General features: G+C 64.0%; 1 protein-coding gene and 1 long non-coding RNA gene across 7 annotated transcripts in view; one reads left to right on the top strand and one right to left on the bottom strand.

Annotated features, from left to right (window-relative positions):
- TMEM266 (transmembrane protein 266) overlaps positions 1-22,969 on the top strand; it is a 52,436-nt gene that overhangs the window by 23,467 nt on the left and 6,000 nt on the right. For 2 of the 6 annotated variants that reach the window (XM_036355501.1, XM_036355500.1), the window contains exons 3-9: positions 183-371; positions 10,912-11,066; positions 13,889-13,962; positions 15,662-15,718; positions 16,531-16,669; positions 17,786-17,901; positions 21,261-21,429. In XM_036355501.1, the coding sequence (XP_036211394.1) occupies positions 183-371; positions 10,912-11,066; positions 13,889-13,962; positions 15,662-15,718; positions 16,531-16,669; positions 17,786-17,901; positions 21,261-21,429 (899 nt within the window). Of the gene's footprint in view, positions 1-182; positions 372-6,322; positions 6,569-10,911; positions 11,067-13,888; positions 13,963-15,661; positions 15,719-16,530; positions 16,670-17,785; positions 17,902-21,260; positions 21,430-22,969 lie in introns of those variants that run through there. The other 4 variants (XM_036355502.1, XM_036355505.1, XM_036355503.1 and 1 more) reach the window with 4 other exon arrangements.
- Positions 8,404-12,086, bottom strand: LOC118679123. Its single transcript, XR_004975130.1, has 3 exons — positions 11,475-12,086; positions 10,918-11,041; positions 8,404-10,828 (listed from the first exon to the last, which is right to left on the bottom strand). It is a non-coding gene; the product is annotated as an uncharacterized LOC118679123 (long non-coding RNA).

Here is a 22,969-nt window from a genome sequence, read left to right on the forward strand (position 1 = left end):
AAGAGAAGCAGGCGGGTTCGGCTCTCAGCTCCTGGGTACCTGCCGCTGAGCGTGGCTGGTGAGTTCAGTGTTGGGAAGAGACCTGAGCGGCAGAGCTCCCCAGTGTCGGCCCTGTCATCCTCCGCGGCCCCCCTTCGCGGGTGGGCAGGGCCTGCACGGAGGGGACTGCCTGTCGCCCCCAGGCCGGCCGCCCGAGGAGGACTGTCGGAGGTGGAGATCATCTCCCAGCAAGGGGACGAGGAGACCAAGAGCATCACTGCGGGGCAGCTGGCGAGCTTTGCGTATCGGGACTTGCCCCTGGCCCCCGTCGACCTCTCCGCGGCGGGCTCGCAGCTCCTGTCAAATCTGGACGAAGATTACCAAAGAGAAGGGTAGGTGCTGGGGCCGCCTCTGGCTACCTCCCTGGGCACGCAGAGGGCCGAGCTGCCGAGTGGGGTGGGGTGGGGGGACCACGCAGGCCCTTTCCCCTGGAAAAAGGCTCTGGGCTTAGAAATACCTGCCGTCGCTAGACCAGTGTCTCAGGTTGCTTTGGCTCGGAAGTCGGAGAAAGCCCCTGGGTGAAGTTTAAGGATTGACATTCTCCCTGAGCCCCACCCAACCGCGCTCTGGGGGTCACCGAGCCCCTGAGGAGTGGACTTGGGCTGCACTGCCCTTGGCCAGCCAGCTCTGCTTTGATCTAAAATGAAGGTTCTGGGCTGTCTTAGGAGCTGGTGAAAAGTATTGGTTAGAGTCACATTTTTACAGCTTGGGTCCCCTCTGTTTGTTTTCCAAACAAAAAAAAATGTTTTCCCGAGAGAAATTGCCCAGCAGTTGTGAAACCTCATAAAAACGCCACCCAGTGGCTGTCTCTGAAGATACGATTTGCTCGAGTGCTGGGCAGATTCCGCAGGAAAAGGGCCAGGCAGGTGCGAGAGCGAGGGGTGCTGCCCTCTGGTGGTCACAAGCGGTAGTGCAGCCTCAAGCCTTCAGGGTCCAAGTACCTCCCAACAGGAAGGCCTTGAAGGGTGCTGGTTGGGCAAGGCCCACCCTGCAGCCTGTGGGCGTGGGGTCGGGAGGAGGCAGAGGCCCAGCCTTAGCATCACTGCTTTTGCTTCTGGATTGGCTCTTCCATCAGGAGAGTACAGATGAGGGGCCACAGGGCAGCGGCTCTTGGTTTGACCTGAGCGTCCAGGTGTGTCAGGAAAGCTGCTCCTGGCGGTGGCAGCGCGTCCAGGTGTGCCAGGAAAGCTGCTCCTGGCGGTGGCAGCGCGTCCAGGTGTGCCAGGAAAGCTGCTCCTGGCGGTGGCGGCGCGTCCAGGTGTGTCAGGAAAGCTGCTCCTGGCGGTGGCAGCGTGTCCAGGTGTGCCAGGAAAGCTGCTTCTGGCGGTGGCAGTGCTGTAGGCAGCGGAACGGCACCAGGTGTCTGACCTCACCGGTGGTCAGACCAAACCTGGGTTCAGCACCCTTGGTTCTGGGTTCTGGCTCGGAGAGCATTCAGAGCAGGCCCCACCTGTGAGAGAACATTTACTTGGTAGATCTCCCAGTTCTAGAAGCAATTCCTGGGAGAGATGGGCTTAGGAACCAGTTGTAGAGGTAAAGGAAGGGCCCTTGGAGCTTGGGAGCGAGGGCGCTCATGGTCACTGCCTGGGGTGGGAGGGAGGGGGGAAGGGAACGGCATGGGCAGGCGGGAGAGTGCTCTGGGTCCCGTCCTGAGGGCTCTAAGGGTGGAGATGGTGGGGGCCCCAGGGAAAGATCTCAGTAGAATGGTCTGCAGTTTCCCAGGTGTGTCCTCTCGGGGTGGTGGTCTCCACTGGCTGGCTGGCACCAGGGCGGGGTCAGTGTTCGGTACAGCGGGCCCTGACCGTAGTGGTGGCTGGTCTTGGGCTTCTCTGTCGGCCAGGAGCTGAAATACAACTGGAGGCACAGATGTTCCCTCTCGGAGGGAGGTCAGGGGGCCCACACCACCCGCCAGGCTGTGCTGGGGGGAAGAGTCCCTACAATGGATTGTCCATGGCTGGGCACCTGGCTTTCCCCTGTGACTCTGTACCTGGCCCATCTGTTGCAGAGACCAAAGAAAAACCAAGCGACACTTTAGAGAAAAGGAAGGCCACTGTTTAATACGCCGGCGGACTCAGGGAATAACTTTCCAAATCTGAGTAAAGGCACAGGCAGGGCTTCTCTTTATATCTCCCTGTGGCCTTTGTCCTGCAAACATGGATTATGCTTCCGGTCCTTTTTGCAGGCCTTGCAAGAAGGCCTCCAGGTGTTGGGGTTCTCCAGGCCATATCTGATGGTCTGGCCTGGCCCCAGCGTTAACATCCCTCCCTCCGGGGCAGCGCACACTGTTATGGCCTCTGTAACAGGTTCGGCAAGACCAGTATCTGGGAAGGAGGTGGTGACTTCATTATAAATTATCAAGAATGTACACTGAGCTTGCTGGCATGGATTCCAATTGCTAACCCCCAAATATCGGGGTTACATTGGAATTAGCCCTTTTTTAGCTTCTCACATCATCCTTGTTCTGCTCATGGCTGCCACCACAGCGGGAGTCAGTGGTGAAGGGACTTGTCTTGCTGCGGGCTCTGTGGGGCTCACCTGGCAGCCTGAGAGCTTCCCAGAGGAAGGAGGAGCAGGCGCAGGAGGGAGCCAGGGAGGAGGAAGTGAGCAGAAGCTCGCTGCGCGGGGTGGGGAGTGCCTCTCCGCACGCACCAGGCTCTGGGCTCGGCTGCATCTCCCGGGCTTCCCCACATCCCCACCTGCCTTCCTGATGCAGAGCACAGGGCGCGCAGTTCTGCTCGTCTCTGAAAAGCTTCAGTGAAGTCTTGTCAGACACCCCTCTTCCTGCTGGATCTTTCCCGCAGGAAACGAAGGACTTCGGGGACCCGGCGCCCCACCATTCACTTCCCTTCAGTGTTTTAAAGTTTCCTAGAACCTCAGGACGTTGGAGCTGGAACACAGCTCCGAAGTGTCTGGTCTCAATATTCTGCTAGGACAGCAGAGTCCGGTGTGGGAGGAACTTGCCCAAGGTCACACCGTGACAGAGACAGGCAGAGCCCCACCCGCTGGCCCCTGGTGCAGGCCACGCCACGGGCTCCCTTGTCACCAGTCCCTTTCCAGCGCCTCACGTTGAGACCGTGGTTAACATGCACCGAGTGTGGAATGCCACTGCTGGCCACACCGTCCAGTGCCTGCCCCCTTGTGTCCACCCAAACCCGTGACAGGCAGGCACTGGCGGGGGCGGGGGGGCGGGGCACCACCTGGGTCAGGCTGCGGGGCTCGGGGAGGAAAAGAGAGACAGCCATGGGGCTCCAGCTGCCATAACAAAGAGCACAGACCCAGTGGCTTAAACAACAGAAGCTTGTTTCTCCCAAGTCTGGAGATGGGGAGTGAGAGCAGGTGCTGACGGGGGTGGTGAGGGCTCTGTCCGTGGCTGCACGCGTGGGACGGAGTGAGGCCCAGCCGCGTGTCTTCCCCTTCTTACCAGGGCACTCGTCCCAGCACGGCCGCTCTGAGCTCATCTGAACCTGTTACCTCCCAGGGCCCCGCCTCCAAAGCCATCCCATCCAGGTGTCGGGGCTTCAGCCTGTGAATATTCGGGGGGGGGGGGGGCAGAGGCACAAACATTCAGTCCAGAACAGCACCTCCCACACTCAGGTCTGCTTCTCAGTCCTCGGCGGTCCTGGTTCACGTTCCCTCCTGGTCCAAGGGGTCTGTTTCAGGCCCGCTCCACTGTCCTGAGCCCCCGTTCCCCCACAGACGACCTCCTCTCCTCTGAGGCAGACACAGTCATGGGTGGGCTGCGCCCCACCACCAGGCCCCTTTCAGGGCGCTCCTCACCGCCTGAGGGTGAGTCCCCTCCCACCTCCACGAGCTCTCACCAGTGCAGCCGCACCGCCTCCTTCATGGCCGGCCTCCCACATTCTCCCTGTCCCCGCCCTGGTCCAGGTAGCTGCCACCACCTCGCTCTTCCTCTGCAGCTAAACCCCACAGCCTCTCGGACACGGGCCATGTCCCCCGGCCCCTCCCCTTCGCCCTCAGTCCCTGCCGTCTAGCTTCAGCCTCGTCCACCCGTGGGAGGCCTCTCCTGCCGCCATCAGCCTGGTGGTGTAGGGCCCCGGGTTGCCCTCTGAGAGAGCCAGTCTCCATCCAGAAGCAGATCCGTCTGCCTTTGGAGCCTCGTTCTAATCGGGAAAGGCCAGGAGCTCAGTTGACCTGATTCGTGCACTCAATGCAGTTTGACTTGTGTCCCGTCTTGACCTGGCTTTGTGCTTTCACGTAACCGGGCTCTCGTCCTCGTTCTTTGGCGTTGGACATCACCCCATTCACCGGGGAAACTGAGGCACAGGGCTCTCCTCAGAGACCCGCCACCACCTGGGAAGAGGGACACGGGTTGCGGGAGCCGCCTCCTGGTGCAGACTGGAAGCTGCACCTTCTCTCCGCCTGGTCGGCGTGCGGGTCTGGGCTGGGCGGGTGGCCACCCGAGGGGAAGGCCAGAGACGCCGAGTCTGCCGGGGAGCCGCACAGCGGGAGAGAGGACGGCCAGGCCGGGGTGGCGAGCTCCAGGGGTTCATGCGAGTCAGGGGGGTGGGGGGCGGTCTGTGCCAAATGCATAAGGAAAGCCAGGAGTGAAAGATGATCGGCCTTTGACATCAGTTACAGTTTAGGGTTCTGAGAGGTCTGACCGCGAGGCCCCACGCGGGGAAGCTGGGAGGAGGCCGCGTGGACAAGGGCAGCTGTCCCTGGGGGTGAGGCAGGGGGCGCTCTGCTGGGACATCAGGGGCTCCCGAGGGCAGGGGTCAGCGCCTGCGAGCCCGGGACGGGTGTTTGTGAGGGAAGGAAGGACTTGCAGGAGTGAGTGGGTGGGGGAGCCATGCTACGATGAGGATTAGAAGAGGGGAAGCCAGTTCCTTTGGGGAAGGCGGGGGCTGGCCCCAGACCTGCGTGGAGTCCAGGGAGAGCCACGGGGGACCCAGCTCTGGGCAGAACTCAAGGCCTTGGTCCTGGCTGACCCGTCGCTGAGCTAACGCCACACCCTCCGCAGTCATCCTAAAGGGAGGAGTCACTTTGCCTCGGGACTCGGTACAGCTTTAGCATCTTTTTAGGAGAAGGAAAAGCCTTTTGTGGGTCAGGGTTAAAAGGCAGGTTCGTCCCTGCCATGACCTTTTGCAGTGTTAAGCCTGGACCTTCCTGCCTCGTGAAATCTTTGCGTCGTTTTCCCTCAAAGGAGAAAAAGTTAAAAATGAGCTTTATTAGCCCATTCTCTCGATGTCATCAGGACCCATCTGTAAAAGCACAGCCCTTCCTCTGGCATCCGGTGCCCTGGGCTCTGGGCTGACCCTGGGACCTCCACCCTGTGTATTTTCAGGAGATGCAGGCTTCCAGGGGGTTCTTGACGCCTCACAGAGGAAATAAAGATTCAATTCAGATCACAAGTTCCTTTCTGATAAGCACAGGTTAGCCTCTTTCTCGGAGTCCAAGAACTGCAAAGACTTTTCACTGACTAAGAAGGCAGTAAATTTGCAGATACATTATTTTTCAGCACAATAAACTCCATGGCCCCACTTCTCCCAGGACGGGGTGTACACCCGGGCCACCACTGGGTGGCAGCAGAGCCCCTCTGAGCGCTGCCTGGCGGAGGGAGGGAGAGCAATTTAAACTTAGGGTCAGGTCCCCAAGGAAAGTGAGCTGAATTTACGGGGTTCTAGAGCCCCAGTCATCTTCGGAGGCACCTTGGATCTGGACTTTGGCTAAACAGGAAGGGGGAGCGTGGCCAACCCCGGATTTGCGGAACTACAGCTGAGAACAGAGAGAGCTGGGCAGAGAAGCGCATGTGCCTGGAACCTAGCCACTGGCTCCCTCCCCAGCCACCCACCCACTTCCTCCAGGCAGCCCTGCCAGGCACAGGGAGCCTCAGACGGGACCAGTTCCCAACACAGGACTCGAGAGGTGGGAGTTGGCCTCATGGCCAACTTGGTCCAGCAGCACCATTACCTCCTGGGTCAGGCTTGAACCCGAGGCAGCTTTACAGAGCTGTGTGGGCAATGCCCTGAACCCCCACACGGTGCGTGTCGGCCATTGCGCCCCCAGAAGGGGTTTGGGGGCTCACCCCCTGAGTGGGGTGGCAGCTCCTACCTCCTGGCCGGAGCTCGTCATTTCTGAGGGTGCAAGAAGCCTGATTCTGGGACAAGCGAATGTCAGACTCCGTGACCCAGCAGCACCGGCTTTGCTTCCCCCCCCCCTCTCTCCTCCCCCCTCCCTCCCTCCTCCCCTGGGGCAGGGCTGACCTATAGCTCTGATTGCAGAACCGAAGAAGCTGCTCCTGTGGAAACTTGGTTTCTCCAGTTCCCCCCAGGGCTGTGACAGTCACCTCTCACCTCCAGCTGGTGGGTTCCTGTTAGGCGCGTGTGCCGGATTCCTGGGCCTGGATGTGCTGCTGGGCCTCCCTCCTGGACGTGGGTACAGGGACAGAGGATGCCGGACAGGACTTCTGCTGTGGTGATGGCTCCCCAGGAGAACGCGAAAGAAGCCCGCCCCCATGCAGACACTCAGCGCAGGGGCCCTGTGGGCGCTGGGCCGATGGTCCTCACAGGTGGATACTTGTCTGTTTGGAGAAGTCCTACGTGCGAGCTCATTCCCTCTCCTGCTTCCCCTTTATTTCTGTGCTTTTCACGAGTGGGCTGGGCCCGGGGCTCATTGCACAGCCAGAACCCACTCGCAAGGCCGCAGGCTCCGTGAGGGAAGGCGCTCAGCACCCAGCACAGCGGGGCGTCTAGTGGGCACTTAGCCGTAACTGACCGTATGCGGATGGAGGGACTACCGACACCTCCCCTATGTAGCTCATTCGCCCTTTTCTGAGGCCCTGTACCCCACCCCCATCCTCACGGAGGTGTCTGTGGTAGGTGCTCAGTAAGCACCGTGCTCTGGTTCGCAGCCGTTGGTAATATTCTGGAACAGCAGCCCAAGGGTGGGTGATGCTGCTCCCAGTGGGGGGTCAGGAAACAGGCTCGGGGGCTGCGCTTGGAGGGCTCAGCCACGGGGCTGCTGTTTGGAGACACCAGTTGCCACCAGATGGGAAAGATGGGGAGCAGATGGGAAAGGCAAGCTGTTCCCCAGGGTGTTTGTCAACAGGAAGGAGTTGCTTTTCTAGCAGCTCGATGCGGTGACGTTTGTGAAGTGCTCGGGGCAGCTCGGGGCCCATCCCAAGTGCTGGACAGCGTCGGTCACCAGCAGAAGTGAGGCCCAGGTCAGGGCAGACGCTGGTTTCCAGTCAGCGCCATGGCCTCCTCGGGCAGCTCTAATCCTGTGGCATAAACACAGCAACGGGCAGTCAGGGGCCCTCGGGGTGTTCTGCTCACAGGGGAGACCACCGAGCCTGTGTGTCCGGCCCCGTCAGCATCACAGAAGCGGAGCATTTGGGGACGTGGGGTCTCGACTCCGTCCCAGGTTTGCACTTGGGTCCCGGTGTGCTCAGCTGACCCATCAGTGAGGCCAGGCGCCCACACACTCCTCGGGGCGTTGGGCACAGTGCTGTGATGGTGTGCATTTTGGGGGGCGGGTGCAGGGCTGTAGTTTCCGTCCCTGTGGGAGAGCTTTGCAACCATAAGGGTCCTAGCCTCTGGCCCGGCAGTGCCGCCACGGTCAGCGCCAGGCACGAGGCCAGCGGTGCTCTGGACCTCATTCCATGCCTGCGGCCAGACGGCTCCGACTCCCTGGGACCCTCCCTCGTTCCTTTGGGGACTTGAGGGGCGAGCATCTCAGTGCAGGGCTGACAGGGCTGCCTGGCCTGGCTGCCTACAGGGCAGTGGGCTTTGCTGTGGCCCCTGGGGACCCATGGCTGCACTGCCTGTGGGCACTTGCTGGGACGACTTGAGGGTCTCCACAGTCCCCCCAGCTCCTGCTCCCCCCACCGCTCCCCCTTCCCCTTGGATGGCCTGGCAGCCACCGAACCGGATCAGGCAGCCCTGCCGTGTAAGAGCCGGATCCCGCAGCTCTGCGTGTAAGAGCCGGATCCCGCAGCCCTGCCGTGTAAGAGCCGGATCCCGCAGCCCTGCAGTGTAAGAGCCGGATCCCGCAGCCCTGCCGTGTAAGAGCCGGATCCCGCAGCTCTGCGTGTAAGAGCCGGATCCCGCAGCCCTGCAGTGTAAGAGCCGGATCCCGCAGCCCTGCCGTGTAAGAGCCGGATCCCGCAGCCCTGCCGTGTGAGAGCCGGATCCCGCAGCCCTGCCGTGTGAGAGCCGGATCCCGCAGCCCTGCAGTGTAAGAGCCGGATCCCGCAGCCCTGCCGTGTAAGAGCCGGATCCCGCAGCCCTGCAGTGTAAGAGCCAGATCCCGCAGCTCTGCGTGTAAGAGCCGGATCCCGCAGCTCTGCGTGTAAGAGCCGGATCCCGCAGCCCTGCAGTGTGAGAGCCGGATCCCGCAGCCCTGCAGTGTAAGAGCCGGATCCCGCAGCCCTGCCGTGTAAGAGCCGGATCCCGCAGCCCTGCCGTGTGAGAGCCGGATCCCGCAGCCCTGCCGTGTAAGAGCCGGATCCCGCAGCCCTGCCGTGTAAGAGCCGGATCCCGCAGCCCTGCCGTCCAGGCACCAGCCCTGCCCCCTCAGAAAGGGCTCGTTCAGCACCGGGTGTGGGACGCTGCCTGACAGAGCAGTGACCTGGAGCCACCCCTTCAGAGCCACTCCCGTGGCCTTGCCTCACACGAAGGAGCCATCAGACGTTTGCCAGCGTTCACTGTAATATTCTAGAGCCATTCTTTCAAGCGTTTACCAAGACTCCTAAGTATTTAAAGCTGAGGCGGTCACGGCCCGCGGCCCCTCCCCCCAGGATCTCTCTGCGGCCGCAGGAGCGACCGGGGGAACCGCACATGGACCACGGCCCACCTGCCGGACATGCCATCTGCTCCTGGTGTTTCGGCCTTGGCAGTCCCAGTGGCCTCCTGGCGCTGCCCTCCTGGCGCTGCCCTCCTGCTACAGGAGATAGAGACGGGGACACGCTGCCCTCTGGTGGCCGCTCAGGGCCGCGCCACCTGAGCACCGAGCTCGGGGTTGGCTGGGCTGGTGCTGACGCGGTGGAAGAGCATGTCTTCAGGAATGAAGCCGGCACAGGCCCAGGCTGTGGGCTCCGTCCGTCCGTCCGTCCGTGTGGGGCGTGCGGGAGGCCGCGACCCGTCGTTCTCTCATCGTGGATGTTTCCCTCTCCCTCTCCCTTCCTCTCGGAAATCAACAACAACAGCAGCAAAAGGGAAGTCAGCCTGCCCGTGGCTGGAGCGTTGGGCAGTGTGTGATGGTGTGCATTTGGTTGGAGCATCGTCCCGCACACCAATGTACACTGATGTTTCTCTTCCTCCCTTCCTCTCCCTCTAAAAAGGAAAAAGCAAAAATAAGAACAAATCCTCGCGTGAGGATTAAGAACAAACTGCAGTCAGTGCCGCCTTCCCTTTGGGCCACTAAGCTCCTTGGGTCGCTGTTTAACCACTTGGATGTTGGGGAACGAGACACATCCTGTTTTTCTGCTAAAACCCCGTCTCCTCGGAGTGTCGGACTCTTCTGCGTCTCAGAGGACACTTCGTTAGCAGTTTGCAGTTTGCAAACACCCGGCCAGCAGACGTCTGCTCCTTCCGCTCGGCTCTGCTGGAGCCTCAGTGCCCGCGGTCGGTCCTGCGCTCCAAGCCGCTGCGGCCAGGGAGGCCTCAGCACCCAACTCAGCCTGGCTGCTCCATGCGCTGCCGCCCTGGAACGCGACCTCACAGGGCCCTTTTACTGGTCCCTGCAGCGGTGCTGGGCTCACCCTTCAGGTGGCAGCGAATCTGCATCAGTTTTAGGGGCCACGGACCATCAGCCTGGGGTGAGAGGGTGTGGAGTTGGAGCTGGGTCGCCTTGGAGACCTGCAGTGCCTGTGGCCGGGGGAGGAGTTGACAGGAAGCCAGGGAAGTGCTGAGCCGGGGCCTGGGTGAGAGAGGTGTGAAGGATTAACATAGGCCCAGGAAGGGGCAGGAATGTCACTTTGTGGGATGAGGAAGGGGGGTAGGTGAGACACGGATGGGTCAGCAGAGCAGGTCAGCTGAGCAGTGACAGCCAACTTCTCACAGTTCAGGGTCTTCCGTGCACAAAAGCAACTCAGCTGACGGCACCCGTGGGCGGGCGCGCCTGGCTTCCCTGCGCCTCTGCCCCTCTGAGCTGGAGGCGGAGGCTTCATGCCTCGTCCTTCCTGCCCCTGGACAGACACGCCTGACCCGTCCCCTGGTGGCCTCTCCCCCTCTGTTCCCAGGTTAGTGCTGCCTTCCTGGGGCCAGCGTCCCGCGCTGGGGACTGAACCCCAGTCTGCGTTCCCCAGAGCCCGGGACTGTGCCTTTCATTCCCAGAGATGTAGAAAGATCCAGAAAGATGTGGCTGAGCCCATTTCCCGCCGGGCTTCTTGAGCCGTGAGCTTTGTGCCACTGCTGGGGGCTCCGCAGGCTCCGCTGGGCCGACTGAGGAGGAAACCTCCTCCAGGAGCCCCGTCCGGGGATGCCCTCGGGGCCTCGGGGGCTGGGCACGGGCTGTCTGCTCCCTTTGGACAGGAAGGAGGGGGTGGCCCAGTGTGTGGCCGAGACCTTCTATCAACATCACTGTTGTCGTCCTCAGCTCGTGCTGGCTGCGCGGTGCTTAGACCAGCGACGCCCTCATTGAGCCTCCGTGACGGGCTGAGGAGCTGCAGGCAGGGCTCCCTGCCTCCTTCCGGCCTCTGACCTCCGCGTTCCAGGCCCTCACAGGCACCCCCTTTGCCCCGCATCCTGGGTTTCTGACGGGAGTGGATCAGATGCCCGAAGACCCCTCTTCGTCATTCTGCTCCGCAGCCTCCTGACAGATTGTGTTTCTGCGGGAAGAGGGACACGGGGGGTTGCGGGCAGGGCCTTTGGGGTCCCCCCTCAGCGCCTCCTCCCACTCTTGTCCCCGCAGGTCCACCTGGCTGAGGCCGTGCTGCGGGAAGAGGGCGGCCGTGTGGCAGGTATTTTTGCTCAGTGCCCGTCTCAACTGTGTCCTGGTAGCCTGTGTAGTGTTGGTGGTGACTCTCCTGACTCTGGAGCTGCTAATAGACATAAAGCTCCTCCAGTGTGAGTAGCCAGAGGGCCCGCGCACATACGTACGCTGTCATTCCCTGTGCGTCCACCGGGGTCCCCGCCAGCAGCGACCCCGCCACCGCCAGGGAGTGTGCCCCCCATACGTACATTGTCATTCCCTGTGCATCCACCGGGGTCCCCGCCATCGCCAGGGAGTGTGCCCCCCATACATACGCTGTCATTCCCTGTGCGTCCACCGGGGTCCCCACCAGCAGCGACCCCGCCACCGCCAGGGAGTGTGGCCCCCTCACCGGTGTCCTCCCAGCATTCCACCGCCCGAGACCGATCAGGACATGGTGGGACCCTGCATGCACTTTCTTCTATTCCCATGGGGAGTTTCCTGGGTGGGAGCTTCTGTAGCCTGAAGAGAGCTCCCACGTGTGGAGGCATCGCCCCTTGTACCTGACAGCAGCCGCCACGGGCAGTGCACTTCCTTGTGTAGCCCACGTCAGTGACCCCGTGAGGGGGCGAGCCTGAAGGCACCCCGTTCACAGACAGGGAGCGAAGACCCGGAAAATCAGCCCCAGGCGAGAAGTCCTCCAGCTGGGACTTCAGGCCCCAGGCCGGTTACGGGCAGAGCCAGGGGCCTCCCACCGTCGTCCCAGCTGTTGGTCCCGGTTCCGGGTGCGTGGGGGCCCACAGCGCGTCTGCTGGACGTCCTGCTGCAGGGCTGCTAGAGCAGGGGCCCCCAGTAGGCGCCCTGGGGAGGGGCTGGGACTCCTGGTGCCCACAGGCCCCAGTTCAGAAGGTGGGTCGTTCAAGGCCACAGACAAAAGATGAGATCATTCCCCCCAGGGTTTCCTTTCCTGCCCTTGGCCACACCCAGGACCGTGGACCAGTCACCCCAGAGCCGGGACTTGTTTCTCAGGCGCCTCCAGGCCCTGCCCTAGCGCCTCGGGTTCAGGCTCCTTCCCAGGCCCACAGCCGCCCCGACAGGGAGGGGCCCCGTCAGCTCCCTGGGTTCCCGTCAGAGAATCTTCAGGCGCAAGGTGGCCAGCACGGTACCCTCGCCCTGTCTTCAGTTACACCACGTGGTGGGGGGCCCCCCCCCCACCTCCCCCCCCCCCACCTGCTTTTTACGAGGCCTGTCCACAGCGAGTCTCTCTCCCTGGGGTGGGCTGACAGGCACCGAGGGGCTGAGGGCCTGGCCCACCCTGGAACGTGGCTTAAAATGAAATCTCCCGGAGATCGGCTTTGGTGGGAGATCCAAAGCGGCTCATAAAAGGCATCTTAAATCCCATAAAACACAGAGACTTAGAGCTCTTCTGAAGCAGCCGTAAAAAGGCCCAGGAATTCATTGGAGAGACAACAGGGAGAGGGTTTCTGTTTTCGGAGTCATCGGAGCCCAGGCCTCGCCTCTTCCCACGAGTCTTCCGGTGGCCGAGACGGAAGACTGGCGTCTCCGGGCTCCTTTTTAAGGGTCATGTTGGCCCAACGCCCGGGGAGCCCGAGTCCCCCACCCCACCCCCACTCCAGACCCGGGGTCTGCCACCCCAGGGTTCCCCAGCCTCAGAGCTCTGGGGGAGGGTGTGGGGTCCACCTGCCCCTGTGGTGACCCTGGCATCGTCCTTCAGCCCAGGGGACCCTGAGCTGAGTGCGGGCCCCGCTGTGGCCCAGTCGGGAAGCAGCACCTGTTCCAGCGGCATCCTGTGCCCCCTTAGGCCCCACTGCCAGGGTGTCCTGCCAGCACCTCCTACGCCTGGCCCCTGGGAGCACCCCGCACCCCAGTCTCCATCGGAGCCCCCCTGGCCCTGCCATGCCCCCCAGGGAGCACCCCGCACCCCAGTCTCCATCAGAGCCCCCCTGGCCCTGCCCTGTCCCCCAGGGAGCACCCCGCACCCCAGTCTCCATCAGAGCCCCCCTGGCCCTGCCCTGTCCCCCAGGGAGCACCCCGCAGCCCAGTCTCCATCAGAGCCCCCCTGGCCCTGCCTTGTCCCCCAGGGAGCACCCCGCACCCCAGTCTCCATCGGAGCCCCCTGGCCCTGCCCTGGGCCCCAGGGAGCACCCCGCAGCCCAGTCTCCATCGGAGCCCCCCTGGCCCTGCCCTGTCCCCCAGGGAGCACCCTGCACCCCAGTCTCCATCGGAGCCCCCTGGCCCTGCCCTGGGCCCCAGGGAGCACCCCGCAGCCCAGTCTCCATCAGAGCCCCCCTGGCCCTGCCCTGGGCCCTGGCACCTGCTTCGGGTCCGCCACCTGGTGAATGTGCCTGCACGGTCGGAGGCTGACCTGGCTCCTGTATATAAAGGGCCTCTGGAGCTGGTGCCTCTGGAGCTGGTGCCGGTGGCAGGGGTGGGAGCTGGCATGGCGGCTGTTCCTCGCTGGCACCCTGGCTGCTGGAGCCACTGGGCAACGTGGCAGACCCAGCCACATGCTCTGCCACTTTGGGGGTCTGGCCTCCCCCGGCCCCCGGCTCCCTCCTCCAGTTCTCCTTCCAGCTGTTCCCTGAAACAGCCTGGCCGACACCACCACCTCCGCCTGCAGAGAGAAAAGTCACAGTGAGGGGCCTCAGTCCCCACTCACGTGTGGCTCTGGGGCTGATTGTGGGCCGTCCCGGCAGCTCATCTAGACTGACAAGCCGCCCCGGGTCCGAAAGCCCCATGTTTCCCGAAGCCCCTGGAGACGGCAGGGCTCAGCTGGAACCCCAAGAGGCGGGCTGGGGGGGGGGGGGCATGTAGAGGAAAGCATGGCCTGCCGGCCCACCCCTCCACCACCTTGGACACCACCTGACTCCGTCCAGACCTGAGCCTCCCGGCGGCTGGACTCCTGATGCATCCACGTCCTCGCTCCCGACACTGCCTGTTCCTCTGTTTGTTGCAGTTTCCAGCGCCTTCCAGTTCGCCGGCGTCATTCACTGGATCAGCCTGGCCATCCTGTCCGTGTTCTTCTCCGAGGTAGGCCCTGTGGCTCCTCTTCCTCCCGGGAGGGGGCTGTGGGAGCGGACGGCCCAGGGCGCTGACCTGTGGGAGCAGGACCCCAGCCCTCCCTCTGCCTGCACACATTCCGGCAGCTCCCAGGCTGTCACAGGGCATCCTGCCTGTGTTTGAGGAGGGGCTGCAGGCAGGGTCTCCCAGGAAAGTGACAAGACTGGCTTCCTGCTGGGGGCGTGGCGGTCTGAAGGCCTGGGGCGTTACACATGGAAATGCAGTTCTCCTAGCTAGCAAGTCTGCTCACCTCTCTGTCTCTCTCTCCCTGTCTCTTCCTGTCTCTCTCCCTCTCTCTCTCTCTCTCCCTGTCTCTCTGGCGTCCAGAATCCTGGGTGTGGGTTGGGTGTGGGGTATGTGGGCAGCATCAGTGAATCACAGATCACTCTCCTGCAGCCTGTGGAATCGACAGGTGAACCCAGGGCTAAGGGTCAGACTTGGGGGCAGATCCCCGGGGTCCCGGCAGCCCTCCGAGGTCATTGTCCTGGAGGTGCCTCAGCCTCAAAGGAGTGCGGCTCCCAGCTGCTGCCCCCGAGTGCCCTGCCCTTCCTGGCCCTCCCCTCCCCCACGGCGTCCTGCCCACCAGCTCCATGCAAACCTTGGAGACTGTGCCATGTGTCTGTGCTGCCAACAGAAACGTGTGATCAGTTTCTGAGGTTCCCTGCAGTCCCCCTGCTGTGGTTTATTGTCTGCAGCGTTTATTGCCTCCGTCCCTGCCTCAGACAAGCCCACCCCTCCCCCCACACCCGGCTGGGCCAGGCCCCGGCTTCCAGGGGCAAAGTGAGGAGGATGGGGGGCCCCCTGACCTTGGACCTGGTAGAAGACAGGGTGGGGTGCAGCAGTAACGGGGTAACAGGATAACAGAGAATAACGGGAGCCCCACCTCCCCCATGCACCCCGTCCTGCATGAGCAGAGGGGCTGGTGCACGAGGACCACGTGCTCCCCCGAGGGTGTTGTCCTGCTCACAGGGACGGGGCCCCTCTGGTGAGACGGGCCTGGGCAGGTGCTGGGGGAGGGGTGATGTTCCCAGGGCTCCCAGATGCTGAGGGGAGCACGGAGCCTGGGTGTGGAGCGGCCTCACAGAGGTGACCTGGAGCCAAGGCCCGAGGGGCGGACAGCCCGTCACCAGGCGGCGGAGGGCCTCTGCCTCCCCGGGGAGGACGGCTGGGAGCTGGGGGGACCCACACCCCCGGCTGCCCCGCCCCACGGGAGACGCCCCAGCACCACAGCCTAGTGTTGGGGGAGAGGGAAAGGGGGAAGAGCCTGACCCCGACCCCTGACGGGCACAGCCCGGAACTTGTACACAGAACGTGGTCGCGTGGGCACGGCTGACTGGGCAGTGTCTCCAGCAGAAGCTGCAGTGACTGTGCACGAAGGAGAGGGAGACGGGGAGGGAGCCACGGGCCGAAGGGGGAGGAGCTTGCACATTTGTCCCTTGGCAGGTGGCATCACGGTGCCCGAGCTGCCCCTGGAGAGGGGGCTTCGGAGCCTGTGCTGTGGGCCGGGGAGCCCTGAGGACATGAGCGAGGGGCTGGCACCCTCATGGGCACTCGGGTCGGGTGGAGAGGGCACTGGGTGGAGGGGACAGCTTCCCGTGCTGGACAGGACTCCAGGTCCGGAGCCTCCGTGGGGCCGGGCCGTCACCCACCCCTCCTGTGTCTCCCTCAGACCGTCCTCCGCATTGTGGTGCTGGGGATCTGGGACTACATCGAGAACAAGATCGAGGTGAGGCCAGGGTCCCCGAAGCCGCCCCCGGGGCCAGGGCCGGTCACACGCTGCTCCCCCACCCTGGACGCGGGTCCCCGCGAGGGAACAGGAGAGAGTTCCCAGGAAAGGGGTCTAAACAGTCCCCACACAGTCCTGCAGAACTTTAACTTATTCTTGAATCGTTTTGAAATGTATTTTAAAACCAGTGGGTGCCGTCTGATGGCCCTGAGGTGGGGAGCTGAGCGGGCCGGGCTCTGGGTTGGGCCTGCCCCCCGAGCCGAGACTGGGATGTGCTGGGTCGGGAGGCGGGAGGCCTGGCTGCCTACTGCCCACCTGCCTTGCCTCCCACCCATTTTTAGCTTCTTTCTCTGAGCAGACGGACTTGCCTTGAGGTCTCAGGAAGGCTGGAGCTGCAGGGTCACAAGGCTGGGACCTGCCTGTCCTGGCCCTGCCTCCTGAGAACAGAGAGCAGAGATTCGAGAACAGAGACGCGGGGCAGACTCTGGGCTCCAGCTGCCCAGGGGAAGGGACGGGCCGTGGGGCTGCAGGCCCAGCCCAGAGGGGGGGGAGGCTGGAGCAGCCCAGCCCCTCTGAGCGGAGGACCAGCTGGGGGGCGGCGGGGGTCACTGGACGGAGCGTGGAGCGTGCGCAGGAGCACCGGACGGGGGAGGGGGGGCAGGGGGAGTCCCGAAATGCTGAGCGCGTCAGGGGAGACTGCCCGGGGTGGGGCCTTTCACTGTGGGGACAGGAGCGGGGCCGGGGCAGGGGCGGGCTGGCCGGCGCTCTGGTTGGGGCAGCGAGGATGCCCAGCACTGGAACCCCCTCCCCAGGTGTTTGACGGGGCCGTGATCGTCCTGTCCTTGGCCCCGATGGTGGCGTCCACTGTGGCCAACGGGCCCCGGAGCCCCTGGGACGCCATCAGCCTCATCATCCTGCTCCGCATCTGGCGGGTGAAGAGGGTCATCGATGGTGAGTGTCCGGAGGGCTCCACGGGGCGGGCTGGGGTCCCCGGCTCAGGGTGGTGGGCGGGGACTCGCGGGAGAGCCCAGCCTGTCGCTGCTCCCTCAGGGTCAGTTCAGGAACTGCTCACATGCTGCCCGCTGTCCCACACAGACACTGAGTTCAGAGGTCAGAGGTCACTCATGCACTCGACATGGCTTTCTCGTTGGCTTGGGTGGTCGCCCCTCACCTGAGAGCCGACAGCCGGGCCTGCCCTGGAAAGACTAGCTCCTCACAAGCCAGTGCCCCTGCAGCTGCCACCGGCTGTTCGGGTCCCTGGTTGAGGTGCTGCTCTGTGTCCATCAAGGCCCAGCCGGGTGCCCCCAGGCCTGTCTGCTCGCCAACAGCCAGTGTGTCTGGGAGCTGCTGGCTGGTGGGTTCAGCCCCAGCTCCCTCAGCCCTCGTGACTCACGCTCCGTCTCTGGGCCCCCTCCCTGCCCTCCTCTGCCTCCCCCTCCCAGGGCCTGGCTGCCCTCCTCTGCCTCCCCCTCCCGGGGCCTGGCTGCCCTCCTCTGCCTCCCCCTCCCGGGGCCTGGCTGCCCTCCTCTGCCTCCCCCTTCGCGGGGCCTGGCTGCCCTCCTCTGCCTCCCCCTTCCCGGGGCCTGGCTGCCCTCCTCTGCCTCCCCCTTCCCGGGGCCTGGCTGCCCTCCTCTGCCTCCCCCTTCCTGGGGCCTGGCTGCCCTCCTCTGCCTCCCCCTCCCGGGGCCTGGCTGCCCTGCTCTGAGCCTGTCCCCCAGATGCTGGGTCCTGACCCGGTGGCTCCCCTGTTTCCAGAAGGTGGTGATAGACCAGCATGTGCCCCCAGAGGAGGGGCCTGGGTGGGAGGGGGCGCGCGCACACACACACACACACACACACACACACACACGCTGGCTCCCCTGTCCTGACCAGGAGGGTGGAGCCCTTGGCCCAGTGGAGGTGCTGCCACTAGGAGGACAGATCTCAGCCCACAGGGCAGGGCCGCCCCCCCCCCCCCCCCCTCTGGTTGCTGTTGGGCCCTGGCATCCCGCGGCCCCGGGCCCTCAGGGATGCGCCTCGGCCCGACCTGCTGGCTGGCCTTGGTCCTCACGGCCGTCTCTGCCACAGCTTACGTCCTGCCCGTGAAGGTGGAGCTGGAGCTGGTCATCCAGCAGTACGAGAAGGCCAAGGTCGTCCAGGACGAGCAGCTGGAGAGGCTGACGCAGATCTGCCAGGAGCAGGGGGTAACTGTGGGCACAGGGGTTCTGTTTGGTCTGTGCAGGGCTGAGATCAGAGATGGGGGGGCGGGGTGCGTCTGGAAGGCCCAGCCAGGCCCAGGTTCTTTGCACTGGCCCTTGGCACCCACTCCGCTCTCCAGACTGCACCAGCCGAGCCGGCAGCTCAGCCCTCGTCTTCTGGGCACAGCGTCTCTGTCGCAGGGGAAGCCTGTCTGCTGGGCCCAGACAGTCCTGAGTGCCAGCCGTGCTTTGCTCTCTGGGGACTGTGGTGAAGACTCGGGGACCCTCCGTCCCCAGGACTGTAGCCAGGTCGTGCCCCCCTTTGCCCTCATGTCCTTGTCTGTGGGAGTTCAGGGGTGGGGATGGCAGTGTCCGCAGGCGGGGCTGGGGGCGGGCGGGCAGCAAGGCTGCGTGCTCTGCAGGACACCTGGCACCAGCGAGCAGGCTGGGAGCGCACAGAGGGCCGGCCGGCCAGGAGGGGAACCTGGGTCCCTGCTCCCTGGGCGGCTCTCCCGGCTGGAGGAGGCGCCGGAGGGTGGGAAGCCTGTGGAATGTCCCACAGGACATTATCTATATCTGTATCTGTATCCATATCCATACCTATCTGTACCTGTACCTTATCTCTCTCTCTCTGTCTCTCTCTCTGTCTCTCTCTCTATCTCTGTCTCTCTCTCTCTCTCTCTCTATCTCTCTATACAGTCTGGCTCATTGGAGCCTCAGAAAATGTAAACCGAGAGAGAGAGATGCTGAATCACTGGGTAACCACCGACAAGTGCACGGTCAGGGATTGTTGCTCATGTCGAGTTGGTCAGAGCTGGTAGCTCCGTGGTATCGAGTCCAGTGCCTCGCGCTCATCAGGGAAGCGGGAGTGGCCTCGGGGCTGTGGGCCGCCTTCCTCCTGCAGGAATGGCCACCTGGACGGGGCAGGCTGAGGCTGGGAGCCAAGGGCCCTGTGTCCCTCACTGCCTCCAGGCGCCTCCCAATTCCAGGTCCTGGCATTTCTCCCTTAGCCCAGGGGACAGAGGGATGTGCACAGGTTCTTACTGGCTGGGCCTGAAGGTGGCGACGTCGCTTCTGCCACCACCCGTGGGCGGAGCTCAGTTGCAGTCACACCTAAGGAGCTGAGGAGGAAGCCGGCCCCTGCACAGTCACCAGTCCCGTCCTCATGACGGGCCCCCTCTCTCCCTTTCCATGGAGCCAAAGGCGTCATCTCGCTTGGTGACGCCCCCTGCCCCAGTGCCCGCCCCCGCCTTTTCCCTTAAGAAGCAGGTGATCATCTTGACCCCACGCACAGGCATCTCGGGGAGGCAGGTGGGGGCGCATCCATCAGGCCAAGACCTGTCAGCTGTCCTGCTCCCCTCCCTCCACCCACTCTGGCCCCTCACGGGCAGGTCATGCCCCCCGTCAGGGAGCCGGGGCGCCTGCGCCAGCCTTGCGCCTGGTTGTGGATGCCCGGGGCCCCGAGACAATGCTGATGGCCGATCGCTCGCTGGGCCTCGGCCCTGAGGCCGCAGTGCCCTCCGTGGCCAGAAGCAGCAGGAAAGGGCTCTGTCCGGACTCTGGGGGCGCCTGGCGCTGGCTCCTTCCAGGGAGCCCCCCCTCAGCACAATAGCCTTCGCTACCTGGATTGTTCAAGGTCTCCGCTGCGGGATGTCAAGTGTGTTTTAAAAAAACATGGGAAGTGATTTGTAAAACAGCCGATAGCTTTAATGACAAACCTATTTAGCTGATAAAATTAGCCATCAGAAGAATAACTGATGTTATCCTTTTGCCATAATTTAAATTTATGGCCAACTACCCGTCATTTCACAGTGGATGGCAAGGGGCCAAGTTTGCACTCGGCTCCCCTGCTCCTAAATCATAAGTTTGCCGCTGTCTCCTGGTGTTTATTGTCCCCAACAACGGCAGCCCTAACGGGAATCAACACTGGCTGCGTCCCAGGAGCAGACGGGCGTGCAGGCCGGCGGTCTGTGCCGGCAGCACTAACAGGACGGGAGGACATGGCTGCTGCTGCATTAGATGCCCTCACGCTCCGGCCAGAGTGCGCATCGATCGGCCAAGGCGTGTCCACTGCACTCAGCCCAGACCATCGAAGGCAGAGATGCGCTGGGAGTCCCATCGCACAGGGGCCACCCCCCCCCCCCCAGCACATTACAGCCCAGCCCTGCGGGGCCCCCTCACTCCAGTAATGCGTGCGGCTTCCCCGGGGACCTGGTTCTCTGGTCAGCGATGCTCAGCTAACGACGTGCATTAAGGAGGGCGGTGCCTGCACCTCCTTTTTCCCTGAGTCCAGGACAGGCTGTCCCCCATTGGGCCAGTTTGCACGAAAACTCGCTTCATGTTGTCTCCACCGCAGGCCCCGTCCCTCCCAGAGGCCTGCCCAGGGGCCCTGCAGTGGGTGTTCTCAGGCCCACCTCCCGGCCCCCTCACTGCCAGGCTCTGCCTCAGATGCCACGATCTCTGTCTACCACGTGGCCTTGGGCTGGGCAGGCCCCGGCCTCCGGCTGTCTGGCCTGAAGTCCAGTGGGACACTCGCGGGCAGCGTGCTGTCGATTACAAGTTATCAATAATGCATCTGTTCCAAACGGCCCGGAGGCCATTAGCTGGGCCTGCCGCCCGAGGAGCAGCCTTGGAGAAGGGCTGGGTGTGCCCACGGGAGTTCCCATCGGCCTGGCAGGAGGCTCCCCTCCCCCCAGAGGTCAGGGGGCTGCCTCTGGGCCTCTGTGACCTCAGAGTCTCTGCCTGAGGGGCCGCTGGAACCCTTTCCCGGGCCGAGGCCACCCTGGCACATGTCAGCCGATTTCTCACCCTTTGAGGCCAACGGCCCCATTTTAGTGCTGGGCTGTTGAGGCCCAGAGTCAGCCTCACCTGAGACCAGGGTCGGGGCAGCCTGTGAGCGGGGTGGGGAACAGCATGGGAGCGGGGTGCAGCCTGTGAGCGGGGTGGGGAACAGCATGGGAGCGGGGTGCAGCCTGTGAGCGGGGTGGGGAACAGCGTGGGGTTGGGGTGCAGCCTGTGAGTGGGGTCGGGGTGCAGCGCTGGGGGGAGGACGCCAGCTAGTCAGTGCCCTGGGTGGTCCCCGCTGCAGATCATCAGCACAGACACCGGACGGGGCTTCAAACCCAGGCTCCCCGCGGCCTCCAGGTGCTTCCCACAAAGCACAGCTGTTTCCGGTTCCGCCTCAGCAGGGCCCGCGGGTGAGGCCGGACACACTTACTACCTGGAGGCGGCTCTGTGGTGCAGTCCAGCCTTTGGGTGCTCAGAACCCCCGTGAGCACAGGGCCCCAGACCGCTGGTCTGTACCCGCCTGCCTCTCCACAAACCCCACCTTCGCCCCCCAGACCCACAACCCTCTCCTCTTGCAGTTTGAGATCCGGCAGCTGCGGGCGCACCTGGCCCAGCAGGACCTGGACCTGGCCGCGGAGCGGGAGGAGGCGCTGAGGGCGCCACAGGTGCTGCGGCCGCGCAGCCGCTACCACGTGGTGGAGGACACGGCGACTGAGGGCGACGCGGAGCCGCTGCAGCCCTCGCCAGGTAGGCTGCCCGCGTGGGGAGCCCCTCGCCTCCGCCTCCCCGGGGTCTGGAGTTTTGTTCCTTCCTCTGGGACATGCTTGTCTCCTCTTGGCTGCCTTTCTGTGTGTCTGTGCGTGAGGTAGAGCTGCCGTGTCTGCGGGTCTTGGTCGAGTGGCCTCATGTCGTAGGTGCCCGGTGGCACCCGAGCGGGCAGCCAGGTGTCCCTCGTGTGGGCGTAGGTGCCCTCCTGTGGCTCTGGCACATCCGTGGGAGGGCGACCCTCGGCGACTGCTGGTGAGGCTGGCGTGACGGCCGTGAGGAGCTGTGGTGCAGGGGCTGAGCCCACGGAGCAGGATGGCGAGCGGGCTGGTGCCTGACGCGTTGGTCGTGCGTGTGTTCGTGGTTGGGTTGTGCTCTGGTCGGAAGCTGGGCACCAGGCGTGTCTGTTCTGAGGTCTCTTGGCAGGTAGAGGCCAAGGTCAGCTGCTGCCTGGGCCCTGCCTGGCCCCGGGGTGTGAGCTGCGGAGGGGTCTGTGGTCTGCAGACGGCGGCTCCTCGTGCTGGGCTGGGAGGGGCCTGGGGAGCCTGAGCTGCAAACTGAGGCTGCGGCTCCTCTGCCGAGCTCGGGCTGTTCAGACGTCTGGGACACGCCGAGGCCAGAGCTGTTTGGGGCTGAGAGGCTGTAGGAGGGTCTGCAGCGTGAGCACGACAGGCCGTTCGTAGGGAAAAGCCAGGAAGCCGTTGGGGGGGACAGGGTCTCGGAATGCCCTGCACGGGGAGGGCTCGGCAAAGCAACAGTGGAAGGAACTGGGAGAGAAAGTGAGACACAGCCATTGGTGCCTCCCACACGCACCTGGACCTTCGTTGCAGGTACGTGCTGTTGACTGGAATCGAACCCGGTCCTTCAGTCGCGGTGCTCTGGGCGTGGAGCAGACGGGCCAGGGCTTCAGGCGGTGCTCAACGACGGTCGTTCTGTCGCTGGGCTGTCATCCTGATGTGGTGGCCGGAGGCCGGAGGTGCTGGCGGGGGCCTGGGGGGGGGAGCTACAGCCTTGGCCTACGCGGGCACCTTGACCGGGAGCCCCGGGAGCCACGGTTAGCCGCCTGGACGCAGGCGAGCATTCCCGGCACAGGCACGCTCTGCCTCCCCGGATCGGAGCTCTGGAGGCAACAGCTTGGCCATTATTGTCCCTCAGCCGGTCGCCTCTAGGCCCTTGGCCCCTGATGCCCGATTGGGCCCGGGGCCAAGGTCTGGGGTGGAGAGCCTGCGAAGCAGCCACGGCTTTAACCCCGTGTTCCTAGGAGCCCGGAGACGCTGTGCGTCCTGGCCGTCTGTCCTGCGCCTCCCTCAGCCCCATGGTGGGCACTTCCAGGACAAGGAAGGAGGCGGAACGGGAAGGGACGAAGCTGGGTCAGGCGTGAAGCTTACTCGGCTGTCACCAGCTGGGGGCGATGGGTCTGTGCTGCTGTCCTGGAGACGAGGGGTGCCTGAGGCGTGGGGCTCCCACAGATGCGCCAAACACGCACCCCTGGAGGCAGCTGGAAATGCCCCTCCCGGCCAGC

Source organism: Myotis myotis, unplaced genomic scaffold (assembly GCF_014108235.1).
Source record: "Myotis myotis isolate mMyoMyo1 unplaced genomic scaffold, mMyoMyo1.p scaffold_m19_p_22, whole genome shotgun sequence".
Taxonomy (NCBI): Eukaryota; Metazoa; Chordata; class Mammalia; order Chiroptera; family Vespertilionidae; genus Myotis; species Myotis myotis.